Source organism: Dromiciops gliroides, chromosome 5 (genome assembly GCF_019393635.1).
Source record: "Dromiciops gliroides isolate mDroGli1 chromosome 5, mDroGli1.pri, whole genome shotgun sequence".
Taxonomy (NCBI): Eukaryota; Metazoa; Chordata; class Mammalia; order Microbiotheria; family Microbiotheriidae; genus Dromiciops; species Dromiciops gliroides.
In genome coordinates, this window is record NC_057865.1 from 289,057,819 (window position 1) to 289,084,970 (window position 27,152).

Here is a 27,152-nt window from a genome sequence, read left to right on the forward strand (position 1 = left end):
GAGAGAGAGAGAGAGAGAGAGGCTCCGCCAGGAAGAGACTGCCTCTCTCCTTGCCTCCCCGTCCGTCCGTCCGTCCGTCCGTCCGTCGGTCAGTCCATCTGGCCGCTCGTCGGACTGCCGGGGCAGAACGCAGACTCCCATGAGCAGTCCCGGGGGCAGCGCGCTTCCTCCACCCCTACCGCCAACTGCCCACCCCAGCCCTTCAAGATGATGAAAAGGCAGCTTAATCGGATGCGGCAGCAGCTGTCCCAGACCGGGAGCTCGGGACGGTGAGCGCAGCAGCCCTGGGCTGGGGGCGGCGGTGGGAGATGTGAGCTAGTGTGCGCTAGTGTGTTCCAGTGTGTACTTGTGTGTGTGTGTGTGAGAGAGAGAGTGTGTGTGTTGGAATTAGGGCTAAATCCACTGCCTCAATCCCAGCCAGCGCCACCCCCAAACCCCAAACCTCGGTTGGAACCTCTTCCCTTTACTTTGCTTTCTCTTTCACCCCCCCTCCCCCACTACCCAAAGAGGGCCTCCTGGGAAGGGAAGTCTCGTGAGGTGAGCCCAGGCCCCAGACTCTGTAGAGCCAGAGCCGCACCCCCTTTCAACAAAAGGAGGGGTTTGGAGTCCTCTGCCCATCCCCCCCAGATGTTAGGGAAGGGGATCTGGCCTGGTTGGGAAGAGGGGCAATCTCCACCCATGGAGGAGGGGCCTTGATCTTGGATGGAGGGGACTAGGAACAGAGAGCCTTAACTAGGAGAGATTTTAGAACACAGGAGGTCACAGTTAGGAGGGGCCTTAGAACAGAGAATGTTAGACCTGGAAGGAGACAGAACACAGAATGTCAGAGCAGCCTGGCGCCTCCCAACCCAGATCGTGAGAGCTGAGAGCCTTAGAACAGTGAAGGTCAGAGCTCAGAGGGGTCTTAGAAAAGGGAACTTTAGAGCTGGGGGGCCTTCGAACATGCACACACAGAGTTGGGAGGACTCTTAGAAAAGAGATGTCCGAAGTGCAAGGCATCTTAGAACTTGGAAATGTCAGAACTGGGAGGTCCCTTAGAACAGTGCACTTCAGAGTCTAAAGGACAGGGAAAATTAGAGTTCTGAGATAAGAGAATAGATCACCTAGTTTAATCCCCTCCTTTACATCTGAGGAAATTAGGAACTCTTCCCTGAAGAGACCTCCTCTTCCCTGCCCCCTCCAGGTTTCTGTGGAGTTTTAGAGGCTGGAGTGGGGCTAGGCTGGAGCTGATGGACCGGAGGGTCAGGGACCAGCATAGCTAGCTTCTCACAATACCTGGGACCCTGGGGCTAGTTTTATCCATCCGCCACCCCGATCCCGCCTCAATGATCCAGTCTGGATCAGGTCAAGAATTAAAATTTCAGGACCCTCCCTGGACTCGGAGACTTGGGGGGAGGGGCAAGGGTGGGAAGAGGAGGGTCTAGCCTGACCCTGGTTCCCTGGAGAGAATGACTCCTGGGGGACTTTTTAGGAGGGGTAGAAAGCCTTCCATGGACTGCTCTTCCCATATGTCATTGCTTTTCCTGTTTCTTTTGCCCTTCCCCCTCAGGATTTCAGTCTTTCTCTGAATTCTGCTTTGCTCTTTCCCAGGGTCAGGTAAAAAGCCAGCCCTGTTCCCAGGCCTAAGTTTCTAAACATCTGCTTTACAAAAACCAAAACCAGATGGCCTTGCCCTGACTCCAGAGCCTTCTCCTCCCTGTCCCCCCTCCCCATCCCCTCATGGGACCTGGAGTTTTCCTCTCATGTAGTAGGGGGGAAAATAACTGACTGGGAACCAGGACACCTGGGTTGTAATCCTGTCTCTGCTACTTACTACCTGTGAGACCTTGGACTGGTGACTTCTCTCCAGACCTGTTTGATCATCCGTCAGATGAGGTGGTTAGACTCAATGACTTCTGGCCTTCTAGAATTCTGTGACTTAAACCTGCATTAGATAGGCTGTGCTGGAGAAGCTGGAGGTGAGGGGAGAAGTGAGGAGAAAAGAGAAAAGAATCAGGATTTCATTCTGAGAGGGACCTTAGGGACCATCTAAGCTAAGCCCCTCATTTTTTTACAAAAAGGGAAACTGAGGCTTAGAGGGGATCATGGCTTTCGAGCTGGAAGAGTCCACCCCACTCATTTTACAGAGGGGAAACTGAGGCCTGAAAGGAGAAGTGGTTTAAGACAATCGGAGCATCGATGTAACACTGGCAGGAACCTCAGAGGCCACTTTCCAAGTGAGGCAGTTGGATCGGAGGGCAGGCTGGCCAAGAGCACAGAGACCATATTCAGACCCAGCGTTCACGCTTTGTGCTCTTTCTTTTATCTCCAAACTGAAGCCACATGGATCTGTCTGCCTAGATATGACCCCCCTGCCCCCATCCCCCTCCAACCCCTTCCTCCACCTCAGGGCTTGACTTCAGCCGCTCCCTATCTCCGCAGCCCCCACAGGTTTGGTGTTGGCTCCTGAGAAGCTCTTCCTGCTGCCCTGCCCCGAGTTCCCAGGTGCAGCTCTGGGTGGAGAAGGAAGCGGCCGGGCTTTGGATTCTCGGCTGCTTTGGAATGTGCTCTGGCTGGAGGGGTGTGGGGGAGAGACTGAAATCAGGAGCTGGATGTGGACAGGCCACGTCAGGAGGCCTCCTGTCCTCTCCACCCTCTGCTCAATCCCCCTTCAGCTCTTCGTCAGCTATCCCGAAGTGCCCCCAGTCCCGACTTGGCAACTGATTGTAAGGTCACAGATCTAGAACTCCAAGGGGTCACAGAGACCAGCTAGTCCAACTCCTCATTTAGAGGAAACTGAGGCACAGAGATGGCCAGCGACTTGCCCTGGGTCACCCAGCTAGAGGGAGCCAAGGCTTCAATGTAGATCTTCTGTCTCCAAGTCAGGAATATCATGATGCCTGTCAGGGAGTTCTGGGGGAGCAGGAAGGGAGGTTGGGGAGAGGCCTCCGGCCTCCCCCCTCAACCAGTCTCTCTGTCCCCAACAGTGCCCAAGAGACGGCTGAGTTTCTGAGTGAGGACCTGCTTCAGGTACGGATGGGATGTGGGCTCAAGCCGGGTGATGAGAGGCAGGCCTGCACAAGAGTTGGGAAGGCAGAGGGAGGGAGCCAAGAGAGTGTTATGAGTCACCAGAACCTCCTTCGAAGGAACATGTCACCCTGGGGAAAACAGGGTGCCTGGAGTGGATTGAAGGGGAGGAAGGAAGGAGCAGTGGCCCCGAAGGAGGAGCTGAGATGTGGCCCAATGTTGGGTATGTGGCAGGAAACTACCTGGGGGTGAGGAGGAAAGGGGAAACCAACCAATCAATAAGCGTTTATTAAACAAATCCTTTGTGCTAAAGGGAGATAAAAAGAAGCAAAAGACAGTCCCTCCCCCAAAGAAGCTTCCACTCTAATGGGAACCGTAAGCAGAGCACACAAGCCCCATCCTGCAAACACTTCTCCCTCTCAGCCACTCTTTGTCACCCTCAGGTAGAGCAGAGGTTAGAGCCAGCCAAGCGGGCTGCTCACAATGTACACAAGAGGCTGCAGGCCTGCTTACAGGGCCAGAGTGGGGCAGACATGGACAAGCGTGTGGTGAGTACCCATGGGACCCATTACTCGGTGGGTAGTGGGGTGGGGGAGAGAGGTGGGAGGAACTGAGATTAGAGGAGGTCATAGGATGATGGATCCCAAGCTACAAGAGACCTTGCAGGCCTGCCTCTTCATCTTACTGATGAAACTGAGGCCCAAGGAGTTGGTGACTTGCCCGAGGTCACATAGGCAGGAAGTATTGGAAATAGAATTTGAACTTAGTTCCACAGATTTCAGATCCTGGGATCTTTTCTCTGGACCCCCTTCCCCCATCTCACTTTTTGGATCCAGCTAAAGAACTCTGAGTCCTCTCTCTTTCCCCTGCTCCATCACACTTCACATACCCAAATTGGGTTTGTTCATAATATTCCACAAGCACCTATTTAGTCCCAGGGACTATACAGACAGAATGTTGGGTTACAAAGACAAAAATTAATCAGTGCCCACCCCAAGGGGCTTCTACTCCCAGGGGCTTCTGTGATGGTTTGAGAGACGTCATTTCTGGGTAATTTAATCATTTTATTAATAAGGTCAGAAGGTCATTAATAAAAGGATGGTCATTTGACCATCTCTCTTAGACCAAAGACCCCTAATAGTGTTGGGGTCACAGTTTATATGTCCTTGGAAGAGGAGATGTCCCCTAGAGATGCCTACTCAACTGTGCTTGGTTAATCAAATGGAAGGTGGGCTATCTTGGGGTAAGTGACTTAGGTCACTCAAATCTTGGTCAAAGAAACATCAATTTCTACATCACCTGTCTTGAGAGAATCAACATTTCCCCAGCACCTGTCTGAGCAAACACAATGAGCAGGAATACACCTATTAGCCTAAACTTGGAATTTCTTTTAATGTCTGATTAGATCTTGGCCTGGGTAGATCTCTAAGGAAGATTTCCCACACTGGTTAATTTCTGGATGAGGAAGTAAAAGGGGGGGAACCTTGGTTCCAATATGATAATTCGTTATTAAATATAAATATGCAAATAGTTATTAAATATTAAACATCTCCAGTTTTCTCATCTGTAAAATGAGGGGGTTGGACTCAGAGGTCCTTTCCATCTCCAGGTGTGTGATCCTGAGACCCCTCCCACTATATTGGGAGGGAGGCACTTCAGGTTCCAAGCTCATGTTCTGTCATAGGAAGCAAAGTCGATACAAAGTATTCCCAGAATAGATCCATTGCAACGTGGGGGCTCTCAGGAAAGACTTGTTTTGGGAGCTAGAGGGTTGGCTGAGCTTTGGGGGAGTCTTAGAGGGAGGTAAGAAGGGAGGGCACTTCAGGTGTGCAGACCAGCATGGGCATGGCTGCAGTAGGAGGAGATGGGTCAGCCAGAAAGCCAGCCTGGCTGGAAAGTAGAGTGTGTAACGGCGATTACTTAGGTGTTTAGTCTGCTCCATAGACTGCAGAAGGCTTGAAATGGCTAGTAGAGGAGTCTGTTTAAGACAAAAGGAAGCCACTTCAGGCTTTCTTTAGAGCAGGAGAAGAGCGTGGTTAGATCTGGGTTTTAGGAATATCTGTTTGGCAGCTGTGTGGGCCATGGATTGGAGGATGGAGGGACTGGCCAGGTCATGTTGACAAGCACCACCTAAGCAATGAAGAAACAAAGAAAAGTTTAAAAAAAAAAACAACCCCCCAACGTTTACAAGTTGTTACGAAATGTTTTCAAGATTGTTACTGCTCTTGATTAGACTAAACAAAAAATGGGAGCAGCTGGTTGGTGTAATGGGTAGAGTATTGGCCCTGGAATCAGGGGACCTGAGTTCAAATCCAGCCTCAGACACTTGACATTTACTAGCTGTGTGACCCTGGGCAAGTCACTTAACCCTCATTGCCATGCAAAACCAAACCAAACCAAACCAAAACAACAACAAAACAAACAAACAAACAAACGAAGCAATGGCTGATGATTCCCTGCCTAACCTTGCTCAGATCCTGTCTTCTAGTGTACCTCCCTCCCTCCCAGCCTCCCTCCACCTTTGCATGTGCTGGCCTGGTAGAAAAAATCTTGAGTGGAAGTCAGGGGACCTGGCTATCAGTTCCAGCTCGACACCTGGATTACTTTATACTTTCAGACAAACTACTTGGCCTCTCTGATCTTCAGTTTCTTCACCTGCAAAACAGGGGTTAGAATAATAGAATCACGGAACCAGAAAGAACCTCAGGGCTCCTCTAGTCCCTAGCTCCTAAAAGTGTGGGTTGTGGCCCCATATGGGGTCACATAACTGAATGTGGGGGTCACGAAAAGTTTGGCAACAGTAAAAGGTGATATCCACCTATTTTATATGCCTATATAACTGGGGTCGTGTAAACATTTCTCTGTCAAAAAGAGGGCACGGGTGTAAAAAGTTTAAGAAGTCCTGATCGAGTCCAAGATCCCCAGCCAGTGGGTCATTTCATTCGTCCTCTGCCTGAAGACGTCCAGGGACGGAGAACTAACTCCGTGCCCCTGGAGGGAGCCAAGTCTACTTTGGTCAGCTCTAATTGCTAGGATTTTTTTTCCTTATATGGAGCCCAAATCTGAGTCTCTCTCTCAGCAACTGTCGCCCCTGGCCTGGCCCCTTGCTGCCGGTTCTGCTTTGTGGGGCCGAGTGGGACAAGGCTAAGCTCTCTCCCCCTTGACAAGAGCTGCTCCATGTCAGCCTTCCCCGGGCCTGAGCCTTCTTTTTTTTGGCTGAACAGCCTCTATTCAGACTGACCCCCAGCCTTCTGTCCCCTTCCTCTTCCTTCATCTAAGAATCCAAGCATATGGGCTTGCAGTGCTGAGCAGATGCATTTCTCACGTGCGTGTTTGTGGGTCCATTCTCGACTTCCAGGGAGACTGGGGAGGGGGCACCTCAGGAGGCAGGTGTCTCAAGAGAACGTGGATTCAGATTCCTGCTCTTACGCCCAACGTCCATGTGACCTTGGACAAGTCAGGCTACTTCCCTGGGCCAGCTGCAGATCACTGGGTCTGCGATCCCTCGAGGTGCCTAGGATGATTCAGTGCTCAGTCTTCAGTGGAAGGGACCACATCTCAGCCTCTCACCTGTCCCTTTCTTCTTTGCAGAAGAAATTGCCACTCATGGCCCTGTCCCACACTATGGCGGAGAGCATCAAAGAGTTGGATTCAGATTCTAGCATGGGGTGAGTGAGCTGGGGAGGGAGCAGCTCATGGAATCCCAGGAGCTGGAGCTACTCCCTCCCTGGATGGGCAGAGGTTGGGAGGTTTTGCTTTCCCTAGTAGAGAGGGGGACTAGGACTGGGCTTGTCCCCTCCCACCATGGGGCAGAGGACCGGGGTAGGGAAGGGGATGCCCAAGAAAGGGTTTTGGTCTGACTGTGGTCACTCGGTCCCCACAGGAAGGCTTTAGAGATTAGCTGTTCCATCCAGAGTCAGCTGGCTCGGGTCCTAGCAGAGTTTGAGATGGCCCTGGAGAGAGATGTCCTACAGCCACTCAACAGGCTGAGTGAGGTAACCATTGTCATCTTCATCATCTTAACAGCCAATGAGATTCTGTCAGTGCACTCTCTCTGTAGTAGCCTCGAAATGACCCTGGCTCCAGAAGGTTCTGCTAGCAGAGTATACCTCTGACACAGATCTCATCAAGCTGGAAAGGCTTTGAGAAGGGCCCAGGCCCAGCCAATTAGGAGAAGGCTCTTTCCCAGGGTTCTGGCCCCCAGGTGATGAATTCTTTGTGAAGTACAACACCTGAATTAATAATCACTATTTTAATATTTGTCACTTAGTCCTTTCAAATTTTTATTGATACCTTTTGTCTTTTCCTCACCTAGATTTCCCACTATATCTCTTCTCTATTCCAGAGAGCCAACCTTAGCAAATCACTACATTTTTCTGGGCCTCAGTTTCCTTATTTGTAAAATGAAAGGGTTGGATGTGATGACTGCTGCATTCCCTCCAGCTCTAAATATATGAGCCAGTTAATGAGGAAAAAAGAGGAAAATCAGTTTCAGCAAAAACTAACCAACATATCAACCAAGCACAACATTTTACATATATATATATATATATATATATATATATATAGAGAGAGAGAGAGAGAGAGAGAGAGAGAGAGAGAGAGAGAGAGTTCCATACCTGTCACCTCCCACTTCAGCAAAAAAAGGAAGAAAGTACATTCTCATATCTCTTCTCTGGGGCCATACTTGGTCACATACTTTGAGAGCTTCTGGTTTCAATTGTTTTGTTGTAGTTCTTTCCACTTACATTGTTGTAGTAATTTCTTTTTTTGTTTTCCTGGTTCTGATCACCGTATTCTGTATCAATTCATGTAAATCTTCCCATGCCTCTCTGCATTCAGCATATTTCATACTTTCTTAGGGTACAATAGTATTCCATTACATGTATATGCCATAAATTTGTTTATTCCTTCTCCAAATGATGGAATTCTACTTTGAGTTAATTTCTTTGCTATTACAAAAAAAGTTCTATTATAAATATTTTGGTATATTTAGGGCTTTTTTTTAAACCTCATGGTATATGACTAACAGTGTAATCTCTGGGTCAGAGTAACATGTTAGTTACTTTTAAAAATTCTAAATTGTTTTTCAGGATTGTTAGACTAATTCACAGTTCTACCAACAATTCTTTAATCTGCTAATTTTCCCACAATATTGCCAACATTGTTTATTCCCATCTTTTGTCATCTTTAGTCATTTGTTGGATGTGAAGGGAAACCTCAAAGTTGTTTTTGATTTGCATTTTCCTATGATTAGCTCTATGTGGTTGTTAATAGTTTATGATTCTTCTTTTGATAAATAATTGTTCATACCTTGTACTTATCCAATGGATAACGGTTCTTGCTCTTACATATTTCTATTAATTCACTATATATCTTCACTATAAGGCCTTTGTCAGAGATATCTGATACAAAGATTTTTCTTCCCAATCAAGTTTTTTTCTCTTACCCTGCTTGTATTAATTTTGCATCACCTTCATTTTTTAATCTCTCTCCTCTTTCCCTACCCATGAGCTATTCCTTGCAACAAAGAATAAAAAAGAAAAAGAAATGAGCAGTTTGGAAAAACCAGCAAGCACATTAAGTGAATCTGACATTATCTTCACTTAACCCTATTAAAAGCAATGCCCCCAAACCACCATTATATAAATAGATGCAAAAAAAAAAAAAAAAAGTTTTTGACAAAGTTCAATACTAATATATGCTGGGGGAAAAAAAACCCATCAAAACCCTAAAGGTATAGAAAGGAACTTTTTTTTTGGTAGGGCAATGAGGGTTAAGTGACTTGCCCAGGGTCACACAGCTAGTAGGTGTCAAGTGTCTGAGGCTGGATTTGAACTCAGGTCCTCCTGAATCCAGGGTCGGTGCTTTATCCACTGCGCCACCTAGCTGCCCCTGTTGTTTTGGGGTTTTGAGGGGAAATTTTTAATATGATTAAAAGTGGATATAAAAACCCAAAAGTTTGTCTTATGGGTAACAGAAGAACAATAGAAGTTTTGCGGGTAACTATAAGTGTAAAGAAAGGATGCCTTCTTTCCCTAGTGTTATTTGACATAGTTCTAGAAATGCCAGTTATAGCAGTAAAAAAGAAAGAGAAATTACATAAAAACTATTTGATACTGGTTAAAAAAATAGAGAAGCAGATCAGTGGAACAAACTACATAAAGAAGAATCAGAAAGAATTTAAATTTTAAAACTTAGTGTTCTCTACACCCAAGAACATAAATTATTCAGGGAAGACTCTTCTATTTTCCAGGAAACTGGAAAGCAATCTGGAAGAAATGGTGTTTAGAACTACATGTTGCATCATATATCACAATAAGCTCAAAATGACCCGAATATCAAAGGTTACACTAGAAAACAGTTGAAACAGAAACAGATTAGGTATCTTTCACAGTTATGGACAAAGGGAAAGGTATGATCACAAAAGATAAAATATATCATTTTGATTACACACAATTGAAAAGCTTTTGAGGAAACAAAATCAATGGGATGAAGTTAAGAGTGGAAGTTGTTGGTTGGAGGTGGGGGGAAAGCACAACATACCTTTGCGTGTCTGGCAAGAATCTGATATCCAAGATATATAAAGAATTAATAAAAATATATAAGATCAAGAGCCATTTCCCAAAGGATAAGTAATCTAAGGCTATGCACAAATAGTTCTCAAAAGAATATCAAACTACTAAAGCCATTTGAAAGTACTCAAAATCACTAATACAAGGAGAAATGCAAATCAAAATAACTAATGCCTCACCTCAAACCCAGCAAATGGGCAAAGATAGGAACAATCAATATTGAAGGGATCATGGAAGACAATAACACTACTATACTATTGTTGGAATTTTAAGTTAGTTCAAATAAACAATTTGGTATTGGTCTTAGAGAGTGACTAGATGGTATAGTGAGTAAAGTGCTAGAGTTGGAGTATCTGTCCCCAGAAACTTACTAGTTGTGTGATCTAGGCAATTCACTCAACATCTGTCTACCTACATTTCCTCATTTGTAAAATGGCTGGTTCCAGGGTGGTTGTGAAAATCGAATGAGAATATTTGTAAAGCTCTTTGCAAACCTTAAAGCTCTATATAAATGTTAGTGCTTCAACCCAGAAATCACACTGCTAGGTTATATAGTCCTAGAGGTCAAAGAGAGTAAAGCTCCATCTATATTCAAAAATTTATAACAGTACTTTCTATAGTAACAAGGAACTGGGAACTAAGGACATTATTCTTTTTCCCCAACCTCTCTCTCTCTCTCTTTTTTTTTTTTTGGTGAGGCAATTGGGGTTAAGTGACTTGCCTAGGGTCACACAGCTAGTAAGTGTTAAGTGTCTGAGGCCGGATTTGAACTGAGGTATTCCTGACTCCAGGGCTGGTGCTCTATCCACTGCACCACCTAGCTGCCCCTCCCCAACCTCTTTTGAAGAATGACTATATAAACGTTGGCACTTGATTATAATGAAATATTGCCATGCCATAGGATTGATGGGTATGAAGAATTCAGAGAAGCCTGATTTATATGAACTGATACAGAGTGAATAAACAGACCCATGAAAACAATATATACAATGACCAAAATGATGTAAAATGAAGGATGAAAAGGAGTCCAAACTGAACATTGCACAATTATAATGACCCCACTTGGTCCCAAAGAAAATATTAGACAAAGAATTTCCTTTCCTTCTTTGCAAGGGCAGGAACTGTGCGCCTGGAGTGTTCATATACTGTCTAATTTAGTTGACATATTAGTTGGTTTCATTCTCTTTTTTACTCTGTTACAAAGCATGGCTCTCTGGGTAAGGGAAGGATGAGGTAGTTTCATATTTCCTATATTCAGAAGTCAAAAGGATTTAAAAACAAAATAAATTTATAATTTTTAAAGAAATCAAAGGTATCAATATTGGCAAAGGAGAGATGAAGTCATTTGTTTGCTGATAACTGAATGGTTTATTTAGAAAACTTCAAAGAATCAGCAAAGAAACAAATCGAAACAGAAACAATTTTAGTCAAGTTGCCATTGCCTTTGTCTCCACCTTGGAAGGAGGGGGTCAGAAAGCCTCTGTTCAAATCCTGGCCCCATCACTTCCTTGCTGTGTGCCCTTGGGAAAATCATCTAACTTTTCTGGCCCTCGGTTTCCTTTTGGGGGGGGCGGTGAAAAACAACTGAAGGGCTGGCCTAAGAGCTATTAAAGTCTCCTTCCTCGATGTGACAATCTGTGCCTTTTGTCTGATCCACCAGGAGGAGCTTCCATCCATTCTCAAGCACAAAAAAAACCTTCAGAAATTGTTTTTGGACTGGAATGCAGTGAAGAGCAGGTGAGTGGGTGGGGTTGACCTGGGGTTTGGACCCACACAAACTAGGTGACCCATGTTGGGCTTTGCCTCCAGTGGGCTCTGGGATCAGAGCAGGGGCCTTTCTCCCAGCTCACTTTGCTCTGTTTCCCAGCCACAGGCCACAGTCTTGATATCACCCTGATCATCTCAACACCCCACCCTCTGACTGGAGGGGACTTAGGGGAGACCACCCGTCCAGCACCAAGTGTCTGTTCTGCTGATAATAGTAGGGCTGCCTTCCCACACAAAGGGCAAGGCATTTTTATAGTGTGTGTGTATCCTTACATGCACATGTGTGCTCATGGGTATAGTGTGTAGATACACATGTATATACAAGCATGCTATTGTGTGCTCATGAGTGTTCACTTGTGTATTGTGTGATTATGTACAAATCTGTTGAGGTTTTGTGCAAATGAGTGCATGTGACCACATCATGTGAGTTATTGATTACATATGCATCTATATGTATACTGTGCAGAAGTGAGAGAGCATGCCCAACGGCTGTGTGGACCTGCCTATGCATGGGTATACACACACCTGTTTCTGTTCACACATGTGTAAGCATGTATACACCATGACACAAACATGAATTGTTCCACATAGTACCATTGTGTCAAAAGCTCTGGATCTGGAGCCAGCAGAACGAAGATGCAGTTCTGGGCTCCACAGATTCCTAGCTGTGTGACCTGGAGCAAATCACTTCCTCTCTCTGAGCCTCAGTTTCTTCCTCTTTAAAACAATGACAGTAATAATGAAAGTTATGACAGCCCCTGTCTTTGTTGCTTTTGGAGGCTGACCCAGCACTTTGGGGACCCATCATATCTCATTCCATTTGTAGATAAAGAAAGAGGCTCAGAGGCTAGTTGATTGTTCAGGGTTATACAGCAAATAAGTCTGGGGAGCCTTCTCTCCAGATATACTACGCCTGAAATACAGGATGTTTGAGACCATTTTCTTATCATTGTGTATGTGCCTGTGTGTGTGATGGTGAGCACCTATATTCTCGTGCCTGTCTCGTGTTCCTGATGAGGGCACATTTTTTTGCATGGTTTGTGTATGGGTACTTTGGATGAGCTAATCGGCTGGGCACCCAGACCCTCTGTGTCCCCTAGGGGAAGGCTCTGACCAGGCTGTGCTTCCCAGGGGCCACAAGGGGGCGCCTGGTCCCTCTGTGGTCCCTAGGGGAAGGCTCTGACCAGGCTGTGCTTCCCAGGGGCCACAAGGGGGCGCCTGGCCCTCTGTGGTCCCTAGGGAAAGCCTCTGACCAGGCTGTGCTTCCCAGGGGCCACAAGGGGGCACCTGTCTCCTCTATATCCGCGAGGGGAATTCTCTGACCAGGATGCACTTCCCCGAGAGCCATAGGGGACAGCTTTGCTTGCAGCCCTTTCCTGGCTATGGGGATACTTAGGTGAGCTCATTGGGACACCAGGATCCCTTGTGAGCTGCTAGGAACCTGTATGACTTCATTGGTCATTGTGTCTTTTTCCTCCTGACCCTTCTCTAGGCTCAGTCAGATGGCCAAAAATTCAAACCTTGGACCGGGTGTAGGGGGTCCTGGGAGTCACAACGCTGCAACCAATAAGCTGGAGACCCTGAAGGAAGAGGAAGAAGAACTGAAGAGGAAGGTAGAGCAGTCCAAGGTGAGGACCTCAGAGCTCCCATGGCTCTTGGCAGAGTCATTATAGTCAAGTCATTGCTCCTCTCTGAGCCTCAGTTTCCTCTTTTGTAAAATAGAGAGAACTTTTTTTGTACTCACTAGAAGCCAAATGAAGCACAAAATACCTTGAAATAAAATTATAAAAATATTTTTTAAACCCCAAAGAACTAAAACAAGTTCACAGGCTCAGGATAAGAACCCGTGATCTAGAGCCAAAAGGAACTTCAGAAGTCTAATCTAATCCAGCTTTCCCATTTTACAAATGAGGAAACTGAGGCCTGTCATTTGTCCTTGATCACATGGGTAGTAAACGACAGAGGCAGGATTTTAACTCAGCTCCTCTGCCTCTAAATCCTAATTCCTTTCTACTGTGTACCACTACCCCCAAGGTGGTAAACATTAGAGGTATAATTTGAACCCAGGTATTCTGCCTCCAGAACAGTCTTTCTGACCACTAAACCTAACTGATGTTTATATTGCGCATTAAGGTTTGCAGAGTTTTTTCTATCCATTCTCTCTTCTGAGCCTCACTATAACCTCAGGGAATAAGGGGGCTATTCTTGTTCCCATTTTTCAGAGGAGGAAACCGAGGCCAGGGGAGGTTAAGTGACTTTAATCAGTCAATAAACAGTTGTTAAGGGCCAGGAACTGTGCTAAGCATTAGGAATACAAAAAAAAAAAAGGCAAAAGACAGTCCCTGTCCTTGAGGAGCTCACTGTATAATGGAGATGTACCTAGGGTCACAGGAAGTGCCCTGGGCTAGATTTGAACTCAGGTCTTCCTGAGTTCTATCTATTAGGTTCCAATGTCTCTCAAAGTATCCACACTGACAAAATGATATATCTTTCAACTCCTTTCAAGCATTTATTATGCTTGGGAGTTATATACAAGCACTGTGCTAGGCAGTGGAGACACAGAATGGAGGTGAAGTGATTTGTCTAAAGTTGAATGGCAAGGAAGTGATGACTCTGGGAGTTCACTTCAATTTGACCCTGTATGCAGGGTCTTGTACTAGGTGCTCGGAATAGAAAAACCAGAACAAAGTAGTCAGTGTCTGCAAAGAACTTATATTCTGCTTGGGGGATGGTCATCATGGGCTGGAGTGGTGGGGAGGAAGAGAGGGCCTGGCCCCAGAGCTGTTTGGAGCCCTGCTGCATCTCCCCCAGGATGAATATCTGTCGGATCTATACCACTTTGCTACGAAGGAAGACAGCTATGCCAACTACTTCATAAATGTAAGAGCCTCCAGCAGTCTCCTCTCCATCCCTGCCCTATGAGGTGGTGCCAGAATGGTGGGGAAAGGTCTGGGGGGTGGGAAGAGGGTGCTGCTTCCTGGCAGAGGAGCCCTGGGGAAAGGGAGGCAGAGGGCACCTGGACCTTTCCAGTTTGAGCAGGAGGGGGAGTCCACAAAGCTCCCTACCAGGGCTCAGTGACTCTCACTCTGCAGTCAGAGGTCTTCTCCCAGGGTAGGGTTGGAGGAGGTTGGAGAGGGGCTCTGACAAAGGGGAATCCCTGACTTCTTGCCCCCCCAGACTCACCTCATGGTCCTCACCTCACCCCTGCTTTTCCACAGCTTCTGGAGCTGCAGGCTAATTACCACCGCAGATCCTTGAGTTCACTGGACACAGCCTTGGCTGAGCTGAAGGAGACCCATGGCCACACAGGTATTGGTGACAGAGGTGACAGCCCCCTCCTGCCCCGCCCAAGGCATCTGGGCTCTGACCTCTTCCCCTTAAGGCCCATGTGACCTCCACCAAGTCACTTTCCATCCTTATCCGCAGTTTCCCTACAGCACAGTAGAACAAGCAATGGCTCTGGAGACCCAGGAGCTGGGTTCAGATGCTGCTTCTCATAAGTAATACTTGTGTGATTTTGGCCAAATCACTTTCTAGGCCTCTGTTCCCTCATCTGTAAAATGAGAGGGGTTATACTAGATGGCCTTCAAAGGGGGAGGGGGACTTCCAGTTCTAGAACTATGATCTAGAAAATATAGATATTTTTTAAATTTTGTTTTTGTTTTTTACATAATTTTTATGGGCTTTGATCATTTAAAACTACACTAAAACTCTAGGGACTCCCTGTATGTCTCAATATATCTTTCCTTCCTCCTCTTCCCAGAGAGCCTTTACAACAAAGAATTAAACAGGCGGGGAGGGGAAATTGAGCAAAATGAATGAACGTATCAACCAAGTTTGGCATTAGACGAGGTATGAAAACACTTGCTCCAACTAGCTCATAGAATATAAGCTGCTCCAGGGGAGGCACCATGTCACTTTAGTCACCCAACAAGGTACCTGGGACAGAGGAATCCCTTAATCAATTCTCATTGGATGGAATTGGATTGTTGAATTGTGGAGTGCTGGGCTCTGTCCGAGGTGCTGGAGACAGAGGCAAAAATGGGGTCCATTCCTGCCCTCCAGTAGCTTATGTTGACTGGAGAAATTAAAGGCAACACCGACTATATACACAGTAAATATTTTTTAAAAATGCCACAGGCATTGGAGGATTTATTATAGGATACATTTTGTTTCTGAATGAACAAAGTGACTTTAGACCTATAGCAGATGCTAAAAAAAAAAAAAAAGAAAAGAAAAAGAAACAAGGGAAAAAACCCAAACCTTCATTCTGCATACAGGACATTCCAAAAGTCTACTAAAACTTGAAATTGTTAGGACACCCTTTTTTCCTGAATTTTCCATGCATTCTCCATGCCCTCTCCTCCTACCAGCTGCTTCCAAATTTCCAGAAATTTTACACGTGGTCCTTGACTGAGGGGAGGAAGCATGTGTTGGGAGGGAGGGAGGGAAGGAGAGGAGGAATGGTTTTGATTTGGGTCATCCCTGTGGGGCTGCTCTGGGGGCCCAGAGAAAACCGCCTAGAAGCAAGGGATGTTGGGGAGGAGGGATTTAAAGGGAGTGGCGGTGGGGATGGGGGATAGGGGATGGTTACAGTGGAGGATGAGTGAGGGAAGCCTTTCCCCCACCCCTGCCTTTTCCAGATTTCAGATTCGCCTCAATTCTTTGTAGTGGAAGGAAGATTAAGGAATTAGAGTAAAAAGAGAATTTAGAGAATATTTAGCCACTCCCTCCAATCCAATAAACTTTTGTGAAGTGCCTAGGACTCTGTCAGTCAATGTAGGCTTGGGAAAACAGAATTGATGCCTCCCTCTCCCTTACTTGACAGATAAGGAAACTGAGGTTCAGAAGGGCAAATGACTTGCCCAGAACCCCACAGCTAAGCTAGGATTCAAACACATATTTACTGATTCGGAATCGTGTGTGTGTGTGTGTGTGTGTGTGTGTGTGTGTTTAATGAGCACATTTTTCAATCCACAAGGCTTTGTTTTCACCCATTCCTGCTTCCCTCCCACTGGGGGAAAAAAAAAAAAAGAAAAACAATGCCTTGTGACCACGAGCTGGAGGCAAAGACAGAGTGGCCTTTCTCCTATGCTCTGACAGGGTCATGGCTTTTCATGTGGGAGGGACTTTTGAAGCCAACTAGTTTGCTCCTCTCATTTTACAGAGGAGGAAAACTGAGGAAGAGAGAGAAGTGGAACAGATTATATAAGTAGCAGGGTCAGGATTTGAACCCAGGCTCTCTGGCTTCCCTTCTAAGCTGGGGCTTCTGAGTGGAGCTGGAGGGAGGGTGACTTGAGGGAACAGGAAGGACAAAGGGGGAGGGTAGGATGATCTTTTAAGTCTCATGTCTTGCCTCCTAGGCTGCTCTTTCATTTTTTTTAATCATAAAAGTGTTTTTATTATTTTCCAGTTACATGTAAAGATAGTTTTCGACATTTGTTTTCATAAGATTTTGAATTTCAAATTTTTCTCCCTCCCCCCTCCCCAAGACAGAAAGCAATCTGATATAGGTTATCTATGTACAATCACATTAAACCTATTTCTGCATTAGTCATGTTGTGAAAAAAGAATCAGAACAAAAGGGAAAAACCTAGAAAAAGGAAAAAAAAAGGTAGAAACAGTATGGTTCAATCTGCATCCAGATTCCACAGTTCTTTTTTCTGGATGTGGAGAGCATTTTCCATCATGAGTCCTTTGGAATTGTCTTGGATCATTGCACTGCTGAGAAGATAGGCTGTTTTTTCAGAGGAGGGAAAGCTGAGGCACTCCCTTTCTTCATCCAGTCCCATCTCATCTTCTCCCCGACAGATAGCAGCACCCGGGTGTCAGATGCCCCCTCCAACAAAGTATATGGGGTAGCCCTGAAGACCCATCTGCAGGAGACAGGCCGGGACATTGCCTTGCCCCTGGAGGCCTGCGTGTTGATGCTTCTGTCTGAAGGCATGAAGGAAGAGGTAGGAGGAAGAAGGACATCCACAGGACCCACATCACACCTGGGAGGGGCTGGGGAAATTGTCCTAGATAGCAAAGTAAGGATACTCATCCCATGTGGCTATAGAGAATCACAGAAGGAGTACTAGATTAATTCTTTTTTTTTTTTTTTTGTGAGGCAATTGGGGCTAAGTGACCTGCCCAGGGTCACACAGCTAGTAAGTGTTAAGTGTCTGAGTCCGGATTTGAACTCAGGTCCTTTTGAATCCAGGGCTGGTGCTCTATCCATTGCACCACCTAGCTGCCCCTACATTAATTCTTAGAGATTGGCGCATCCAGCCATTTTACAGATGGGGAAACTGAGGCCCAGAGAAGGGAAGAGGCTTGTCCAAAGCTTCAGGTAGTGAGTGAGCAGCAGGGCTGGGATTCAAACCCGACATGTTTACAAAGGGCTTTCACATACATCTCTCAACAGCCCTATGGAGAGTGGGGTTGGGCTTATTCTCTCCCAGGTAAGGTGCCCTGAGAGGTCAGGTGATTTGGCCAAGGTCACACAGCAGATTAATGACACAGCTGAAACCCTCTGTGAGCCACCTCTGCCATCTATGGGCTTGTCACTAGTGTTGGGGATTCTGTCATCCAGGTCTTCAGGCTAAGAACATGGTGCTCCTAGGAAGCTTAAGCCCTTATTAGTCATTTCCACCTTGGTGTGAGTGAGTGTGTCGGATCTCTTCCTAGGTGCATGATATCCTATAGGGAGGCTGGAAGGCACATTCCAACTTTAGAGCCTTGGGGGTGCAGGGAGCATTGGGCACAGGGTGTCCAAGGCCTGCCTTGCTGCTTCTTTCCCTGTTTTCCAGGGCAGTTAGTCTCACCTCATCCCTTGGCCTGGATTCACTTCTTCCCTTCATCCATTCTCCTCTTCCTCAGACCTCCTTGGGATTCTAGCATCCCCATAGCTCTCTTTCCCTTGGCCTCTTGGCCTCAATGGGCAGTTCTCCACAACAGTGGCTTTCCATTTCCCTAGGGCCTCTTCCGCCTGGCAGCAGGGGCCTCCATACTCAAGAGGCTGAAGCAGACGATGGCCCTCAATCCCAGCAGCCTGGAGGAATTCTGCTCTGACCCTCATGCTGTTGCTGGTACCAGAACCATAGGCTGGGCTGGGCATGAGGGCTGGCTGGGCACCTGCTAGCTCTTCCTTCCTTTCCTTTCTCTCCCTTCCTTCCCTTTGGAAAGAAAGGGACTTCTTTCCTTCTTTCTTTTTCTTTCCATCTTCTTCCTTCTTCTTTCTATCCTTTTCTTCTTTCTATCCTCTTTCTATCCTTCTTCCCTTCTTTCTTCCTATCTTCTTTCCTTCCTTCTTTCCTTTTTTCTATCCTTTTCTTTTTTGTTTCTTCCTTTCTTCATTCTCTTCATTTCCATCACTCTCTTTCTCTCATTTTTCCTTCTTTCTTTCTTAGTCTTTATTTCTTCCTTCCTTCCCTTTCCTTTCTTTCCCTCCCTTCCTTTCCTTCTTCCCTCCCTTCCTTTCATCCTCTTTCCATCATCTCTTTCTCTAATTTTTAAATTTCTTATTCTTCCTTCCTTCCCTTTCCTTTCTCTCCCTCCCTCCATTCCTTTCCTTCTTTCCTTCCTACCTTCCTTTCTTTCCTTCTCTTTCTTTCCATCCTCCTTCTATCCTTTTCTTCCTTCCTTTTCTGCTTTCTATACTTCTTTCCTTTTTTCTTCCCTTTTCTCTCCCTCTCTTCTTTCCTTCCTTTCTCTTCCTTTTCTTTTTTTCTATCCTTTTCTTTCTGTTTCTTCCTTACTTCCTTCTCTCTTTCTTTCCACCATTCTCTTTCTGCTTCCTCCCTTCCTCCCTCTCTCCATCCTTTCTTTTTACCTCTGAATTTGTCTCTTTAGCTTTTACACCACTTTCATTTCCCAAGATATCCCTCCTCCTCCCCCACCCTGTGGACCATTCCTTATTACAAAAAATAAAAAAGAAAGGCAGAGTGGGGCGGGGGAAGTAGAGTTTAGTAAAACTAATCAACAAACCCAAGAGGATGTGTAAGTCACATCTGGGGCATCACTTCAGCAAAGGAAAGACAAAATCTAGATAATTTTACCATTGATTTAAGGAGTTCTCTGGACTGAAAAATACATAGCTCACCAGCAGCTAATTCTACCATCCAGGCTTCATTCCTTTGGATGCAGCAGATCCCCTGTTGGAATGCCAGTGAGAGGCTGCCCTAGAGTAGGTTTGATGGGGGTGGGCCCAGGCTGGACAGATGCCCAGCCGAGGAATCTGGGCACAGGGATGACATTGCCTCTCACTCTCCCTCTCTCCAGGGGCTCTCAAGTCTTACCTGCGGGAGCTTCCTGAACCCCTCATGACATCAGAGCTCTATGAAGACTGGATGAAAGCCGCCACGTGAGTGGGGGCAGAAAGCTGGTTGAGGCAGAGTGGGCGAGGGAGGCACTATGGGGCAGTGGCTAGAACCCTGCAGTTGTATTCAGGAAGATCTGCGTTCCAATCTTGTATCAGACACTCCCTAGCTGGGGAAGTTTAGCCACTCCGAACGACAGCTCAGGGGGGTTGGGCTCAATGGCCTCCAAGTCCATGTTAGTTCCAGATCTAGAAGTTTATGAAAATTAATGGGGAATGCGCTAGGGGGCGCAGTGGATAGAGCACCGACCCTGGAGTCAGGAGGACCTGTGTTCAAATCCGGCCTCAGACACTTGACACATACTAGCTGTGTGACCCTGGGCAAGTCACTTAACCTCAACTGGCTCACCAAAAAAAAAAAAGAATGGGGAAGATGGAGGCCTTCCCTTCAGAGCGGCTTGCCCTTCTCCCCTCCCCCCACCCATCCCACTGCCTTTTCCAATTTGTGCCCCTTCTTTCTCTGCTTCCAGTCTGAAGGAACCCGCAGCCCGGCTAGAGGGCCTTCGAGAAGTATGTGGCAAACTGCCCCAGGAAAATCTCTGCAATCTGAGGTGGGTCCCACAGTGTAGTCAGAAGACTGGGTGTGAGTTCTCCCTGAGTGGGGAAACAGGGCTCTGGGAAGGCCACTCACATCTGGAAGAGGAGGGGCTTGACCACCTGATTTCCTCCCTCCACTTTCCTCTCCCACCCAGGTACTTGATCAAGTTCCTAGCCCAGCTGGCCAAGGAGCAGGAGGTGAACAAGATGACCCCGAGCAACATCGCCATTGTCCTAGGGCCAAATCTGCTGTGGCCACCCATAAGAGAAGGGTAGGCATGGAGAACATAGGAACTTTAGGCATATTAGGGAGCACCTGACTAGGGAGGGACCTTAGCAGAGAATACTGGGATGTGGAATGTCAGAGCTGGGAGGGGCCTGAGAACAAGGAATGTCCTAGCTAGAAGGGGCCTGAGAACAGAAAGTGTCAGAGCTGGGAGGAGCCTTAGAACAGAAAGTGCCAGAGCTGGGAGGGGCCTTAGAACAGAGAATGTAAGAGCTGGGAGGGGCCTTAGAATAGGGAATGTCAGAGCTGGGAGGGGCCTTAGAACAGGGGATGTCAGAACCTACTACAACCTTTCTGAATCCAGAATCTCTTCCAGAACATGGGATGGTATCAGAGGGAGGAAGACTTCGGTGGAGGCGAGAAATAGATTATTTGATTAAAGGCAGGACTGAAGTCCCACCATCTGCCACAAAATCCCTTCAGACAGTGTACACTTAGGTGCTGTCCCCACTCTGAGCCTTGCCTTCCCTGGGGAAGGCCAGGTGGAATCCTGGAATAGGGGCTAGGACTGGGAACCTTGGACTGATGCTAAGCTCCTCTCTCCTCCCTATCTCAGGGACCAGGCTCAGCTGGACACAGCCTCCATGTCCTCTATCCAGGTGGTAGGTGTGGTGGAGGCACTGATCCAGAATTCAGACACCCTCTTCCCAGGAGGTAAGGTCTTCTCTGTCTCTGTCTGTCTCTCTGTCTCGTGTGTGTGTGTGTGTGTGTGTGTGTGTGTGTGTGTGTGTGTGTGTGTGTGTGTGTGTGTGTGTGTAAAATCATGGGAAGTAAGATGATCCAAGGCAGGAACAGCTCTTCAGCCATAAAATACCCCATCTCCTGGGACAAGGACCTACTTCACTCCCCCTTTTGTTCCTACTGGATATTCCTACTGTCCCTTCCCCAGCCCTCTAAATGTGCAGCCTCCCCCTGGCACAGTGGAAAGAATGAAGAATCAGAAGACTAAGTGGTTTGGCAGGAACGAACTTTTAGATCTTTAGACCAACCCCATAAACCCAGAACCACAAAAATCAAATCAAAATACACATGATCTTAATATTAAAAGTTGGAACATTTTTTAAAGAGAGAGAATGAAGTCACATAAAAGGACATGCTTAAGGAGTGATTTTTTTTTTGGCGGGGCAATGAGGGTTAAGTGACTTCCCCACGATCACACAGCTAGCACGTGTCAAATGTCTGAGGTTGGATTTGAACTCAGGTCCTCCTGAATCCAGGGCCAGTGCTTTATCCACTGTACCACCTAGCTGCCCCAGGAGTAAATTCTTAATCAAAGAAGAGAGAGATGTGATCACAAAAGACAAAACCCTTCATTTCAGTTCCATGAAATGGGAAGATTTTGGCAGTAACAGAGTGAATGCAGCTGGGTTAAGCAGTAAGTTGGGAAGAAAAAAAAAAAGCAAATCTTTGCATCACATATCCCTGAGGAGGATCTGATATCCAGGATCTATAGTAATTAACAGAAATAGGGAAGACCTAATGCCCTTTTCCAATATACAAGGAGTGAAAGGCAATTCTCAAGACAGACAGTTCTCAAAAGAAAACTGAATGAATAAATGAATGCATGAAGAACCATTTGTTAAGTGCTCATTAATGGGCAAGGCTTTTGGAGACACATACAGAAAAGTGAGCTCAGCGCATGTGGTTGTAAGGCACAGAGTCTTTAGGGCGCAGTGGCAGAGCAGATGGCAACAATCCATTTTCTTTAGCGTCAGTTCCAGGAATAAAACCAGATTGGTTTCTGATGATGAATCATGGGACATCACAAAGAGGGGAGGGGAGGACAAAGAAAGTCAGTAGACCTGGGTTTGTGTCTCCTCTCTGGCACTATGTGTGTGACTTGGTTAGTCCCCACCTAAGCCACACATTTTTCTTCTGTAAAATGGATACCCGTATTGCTCCCTTCACAGGGTGGTGGGGGCAGAAATCTTAATGGATTATAGAAGTGTGAGCTGTCATTTTTTCTTCTTCTCCCTACTCTGTGTCAGGCCCTGGGCTAGGTGCTAAGGATACAAAAAGAGAGAAGGAAACTGTCCCTTTTCCTCAGAGCTTCCATACTAACTGACGCAGACTTTGAAAAAAATTGCCTTATTTTTATGTCACATTTGTTTCTGAATATATCCCGTCTGCCATTCACTGCCTGTATGACCTTTGGCAAGTCCCCTCCCGGGCCTCAGTTTCCTCATCTGCAAAAGGAAGGGGTTGTACTTGATGGCCTGTGAGGCCCCTTCCAGCCCTAGATCTATGCCCCTCCCCTGTCCGGTGAGAAAGTCCTTACAATAGATTTTAAAAAGAAAGAGAAAAATAGCAATTCAGCAAAATTCACCAGCACTTAGTATCTGAAAGTGTATGCAGTGTTCCTCACCTATGTTCCCCCACCTTGTCAATGAAAGGATAGAGGTGCTCAGAATGGACTATAAGCTCGAGGGTGGGGACTGTCGCTTTTCATCTTTGTATCTGCCCTACCCCAAGCCGTCCCTGGCCTATGGTAGATAGCTGGGCTTTTTTTGTTTTTGTTTTTTTTTGTGGAGCAATGAAGGTTAAGTGACTTGCCCAAGGTCACACAGCTAGTAAGTGTCAAGTGTCCGAGGCTGGATTTGAACTCAGGTCCTCCTGAACCCAGGGCCGTGCTTTATCTACTGTGCCACTTAGCTGCCCCTAGATAGCTGTTTAATCAATGTTCACTGATTTAAGTTGAATTGAATTCAGTTCAGTCTACTCTGTTACAGGAGGTCTTTGAAACTCCCCCCACCCTTTTTTTTTTTTAAGTGAGGCAATTGGGGTTAAGTGACTTGCCCAGGGTCACACAGCTAGTAAGTGTTAAGTGTCTGAGGCCGGATTTGAACTCAGGTACTCTTGACTCCAGGGCCGGTGCTCTATCCACCCCCCTTTCTTTTGCAGATCTGGATTTCAATGTCTCAGGCTTGTTCACTTCCCCTGGTATCCTGTATCAACCCCACCCCCAGGAAAAGTTTGCTGACAGTCTCAAGCCAGAAGAATTTCCACCCACACCCCCTCCAGTAGTTAAGGAAGGGTAAGGACATCTGGACACCAGAAGAGCTTCAGGGGCCACCCCAGAGTCACTCAGCTCAGGTTTTTGACAGGTTGGACCAAAGGACAACTGGTGTCTTTTCCAATTCTGAGCATTCTTTCTGGGTCACAGAGGGAGGAAGGGAGGGATGGCCTAGTGGGTCTCCCTTATGTTTTAGAAGGTGCCCCCAGATATCTCCAGTCTCTCTCATTGCTGGTGGTGGCAACAGCAGCAGCAGCAGTAGTAATAATAATAATTGCTACCATTTCAATCTCATTTAGTCCTCAGGATCACCCTGGAAGGTAGGTGCTGTTATTATCCCTATCTTACAGTTGAGAAAATTGAGGCAGATAGAGGTGAAGTGACTTGCTCAAGGTCACGCAGGTAGTAAGTAAGTGTCTGATGCTGGATTTAAATTCAGAGGTCTTCCTGACTCTGGGGCCAGCAAGTTCTATACTGCACTACATAGCTACCTACCTCAGGGATGGATAGCTGATGTTATAGACCCATTATTCTGAATTGCTCCAGATCTGTTGGGAAATTTATATTACCAGTTAGTGGGAGAACAGTTGAGATTGGGCAGGCCCTGGGGCTGTGGGAGGTCACACCCTGACCGGTAGGGTCAGACCCTACAGAATCAGAGGATTCAGGGCTAGAAGAGACCATAGGGACCAGTTAGTTTGGCCTCCTCTATCCTCTGCTGCATTCTCAGTTGGTGGCCCTCTAGGTCCCAGGGTTTGAGATATTGCATAGGATTATTCAGGATAAGTTGCTGAGGCACAAGGGTTTTCTTCTGACTTAATGAATCCAAGAAGAGTCTGGAATCCAGAGCTATTGAGATATCCTGTCCCCAAGTCTAGAACCCTAGACTTGGAAAATATTACTGTGTCTCTGTAAAATGAGAGGATTGGACTAGATACTCTGAGGTTCCTTCCAGTTCTATATATGACTCTATACTCCTGTGATTTTTTTTTTTTTTGCGGGGCAGTGAGGGTTAAATGACTTGCCCAGGGTCACATAGCTAGTAAGTGTCATGTCTTAGGCAGGATTTGAACTCAGGCCCTCCTGAATCCAGGGCCAGTGCTTTATACACTGTGCCACCTAGCTGTCCCCTCCTGTGATTTTCAACATCACAGTCTCCCATCTAGGCTAGGAATCCCTTCAATCATCTTCCTAACAAATGTTTGAACATTTAGGTTGATGGGGAGCTCACTACTGCCCCAGGCAACTGTGATTGTTATGTTAACCTGAACTTTGCCCACATTCACTTGTGAGGTCACCTGCCTCCTTCTGACTGGCTCTATTCCACTAGGCCTTTGGCAGGCTTGCCTGTTTGGCCCTCAGTCCTCTGACTGGGGGTGGGGGGGGTGTCACCAAAGGGACCTTCTGCTGGAATCTGCAAAGGTACATCTCCCAACCATGGCTACAAGGCAGTCATATGATCCTTCACATGACTGTTTGTTTGGAAAGGTGGTCAAAAGACTCAGAAAGCTGCCTCTGGTGGGGGGGGGGGTCTCTGTTTCTGGCTGAGACCTATATTCTCACATCTCTCTTTATCCCTTAGTAAGGTAGAGTTTGAACCTCCATCAAGGCCTGCCTCCCCAAAGGTGAGCAGGAACCCCACAGAAACACCTGCACCAGCTGAGGATACAGCCCGAAAGAGTGAGTTTCCCTATGGCCAAGCATTGTCGGGGGCACAGGAAATGTGTCCCGGAGAAGCACAGGTTTCAGGGGGCTGAGATCTTGTTTGGAAATGGGGTAGAGACTGTCAAATCCTAGTGTAGATGGAGAAATGCAAAATGAGCAGTATAAAATGAGAGAGAGAGAGAGAGAGAGAGAGAACTGAGCAACTCAAAGAATATTGGCATGTCCGTGCTGGAAGGGACCTGAGAACAGAGGCTCCTTCAGGGCCAAGAATAGTCTCACAAATGTGGCATTTAATAGGTAATGAATGCTTCTTTTTTTTTTTTTAAGTGAGGCAATTGGGGTTAAGTGACTTGCCCAGGGTCACACAGCTAGTAAGTGTTAAGTGTCTGAGGATGGATTTGAACTCAGGTACTCCTGACTCCAGGGCCGGTGCTCTATCTACTTCGCCACCTAGCTGCCCCGTAATAAATGCTTCTTGATTGATTGGAAATATAAGGATGTCAGGGCTGGGAGGGCCCTTAGTCTACATGACCATACTGAGGCCCCTGGTGAGGAAGTGCTTTGCCCAATGGCACACTGAGATTTTGTCAGAGCCAGAACTAGAACCCAGGGTTCTGGCCTCTTCCGACAGGCCCTTTGTGCCTGCACCCTGTTCCACTGTGCTGGAGAGTCCACAGGTGCTGGGCAAGGGCAAGGGGAGGCCAGAGGGGATTAGAATAATCAGGGAAGCCTTGGAGGAGCAGGGCCTTGAGTGATGACCAGACCAAGGGCAAGGGTCAGGGTGGGAGTGCCTGGAATCCCTGAGCTAACCTCCTTTCCCTCTGATTTCCTCTCTAGCCAAACGACCGGCCCCTGCCCGGCCAGTGGTGCCTCCGCCCCAGGTCCTGAATTCCCAATCTTCACCCCCAAACATCCCCTCTCCAGCTCCACCCCCGGCGCAGCCTCAGCCCTCTACCCTAGGGAGTCCAGCTACTCCCAGGGCCCTCCCCAGACGGCAGGCGGGCAGCAATATTAAGGCCCCCTCTGTGCCACCCCCCTTGCCTCCTCAACCTCCACAGCCTGTTCCCCGGCAAAGTCGACCCTCCCCTGCTTCCCCCAACCCCACTGCTGAGACTGAGGTCCCTGGGGAGCCCGGAGGTCCTGAAGGGGACAGCTGTGCAGCCCAGGGAGGGGTCAGCAGCCCTCCCCAGCCCCGGCCTAGGGCTCTCGCCTCAGAGACCGACTGAGCCCGGGGCAGCCTGGCTGCCTCCCCCCTCCCCCCTGCAGTGCACTGCCCCTCACCGCCCCGCCCCCCTTGCCTCTTCTATTCCCTGGGGCCCCTTTTCCCTCATTCCATCAGGAGCTCCAATGACTCAGCCCTCTACTGCCCATGAGACAGGATGGAAAGCTCCCAGCCACAAGTGCCTCTGGTCCCCAGGCCCAGCTGGCCTGGTCCGTTGCCTCAGGAGCTGAAGAGGAGCTCAGGCCTTGTCTCCCCCTTCTCCTGACGCCCCTGGTTCTGGGTGTTCAGAGCTTCTCTCCCCATTGCCTGGCAGGGTCCAGCCTGGGAGCAAAAGAGAGGAGGAACAGGGAAGGCCTTTAGTTTGACTTCCCTGGGAGAATATCCACTTGTCTTTCCCAGAAACGTTTTGGTTTAGGTTTAGGTATGGCTCGTTAAGTTATTTTGGATTAAACTGGAGCCCACTCTTTGTACAGCTAGCCAAGTTCCCCCTTTTGTTCTCCGAATAAAGGTGATTATTGAGATGGAGGCAGCTGCTTCTGTGACTGCTGGTCTGGCTTATTGTGCAAGAAGCCATCGAGCCTTGTTCCTTCCACCTTGGGAGGATCACAGGTCATCTGTTCACCGAATTCATTTGGCTACAGAGCATCCCTGGGAAAGGCTCCCACAGCCTGTTCAAACACCTCAGGTGATGGGGAACTCACTGGCTCCTGACAATCATC

The 27,152-nt window shown here is 47.3% G+C and overlaps 1 protein-coding gene across 1 annotated transcript; it reads left to right on the forward strand.

Annotated features, from left to right (window-relative positions):
- Window positions 1-26,962, forward strand: SH3BP1 (SH3 domain binding protein 1). Its single transcript, XM_043967464.1, has 18 exons — window positions 1-269; window positions 2,967-3,009; window positions 3,450-3,554; window positions 6,598-6,674; window positions 6,890-7,001; window positions 11,242-11,318; window positions 12,841-12,976; window positions 14,160-14,228; window positions 14,567-14,657; window positions 17,160-17,305; window positions 18,310-18,421; window positions 19,614-19,695; window positions 20,181-20,261; window positions 20,403-20,519; window positions 21,090-21,187; window positions 23,435-23,567; window positions 25,129-25,226; window positions 26,049-26,962. Exons 1-18 carry the CDS (start codon window positions 208-210, stop codon window positions 26,435-26,437), a joined length of 2,028 nt encoding a protein of 675 aa, XP_043823399.1. The 5' UTR covers window positions 1-207; the 3' UTR covers window positions 26,438-26,962.
- Window positions 26,963-27,152: the final 190 nt, after the last annotated feature.

What these genes read in the sequence shown, in the direction of transcription:
- SH3BP1 (XM_043967464.1), top strand. Translation starts at nt 208, where the DNA reads ATGATGAAAAGGCAGCTTAATCGGATGCGGCAGCAGCTGTCCCAGACC. An exon ending in CAGACCGGGAGCTCGGGACG is followed by an intron (nt 270 to 2,966) that starts GTGAGCGCAGCA and finishes TGTCCCCAACAG; the next exon opens with TGCCCAAGAGACGGCTGAGT. An exon ending in GGAGACCCATGGCCACACAG is followed by an intron (nt 14,658 to 17,159) that starts GTATTGGTGACA and finishes TCTCCCCGACAG; the next exon opens with ATAGCAGCACCCGGGTGTCA.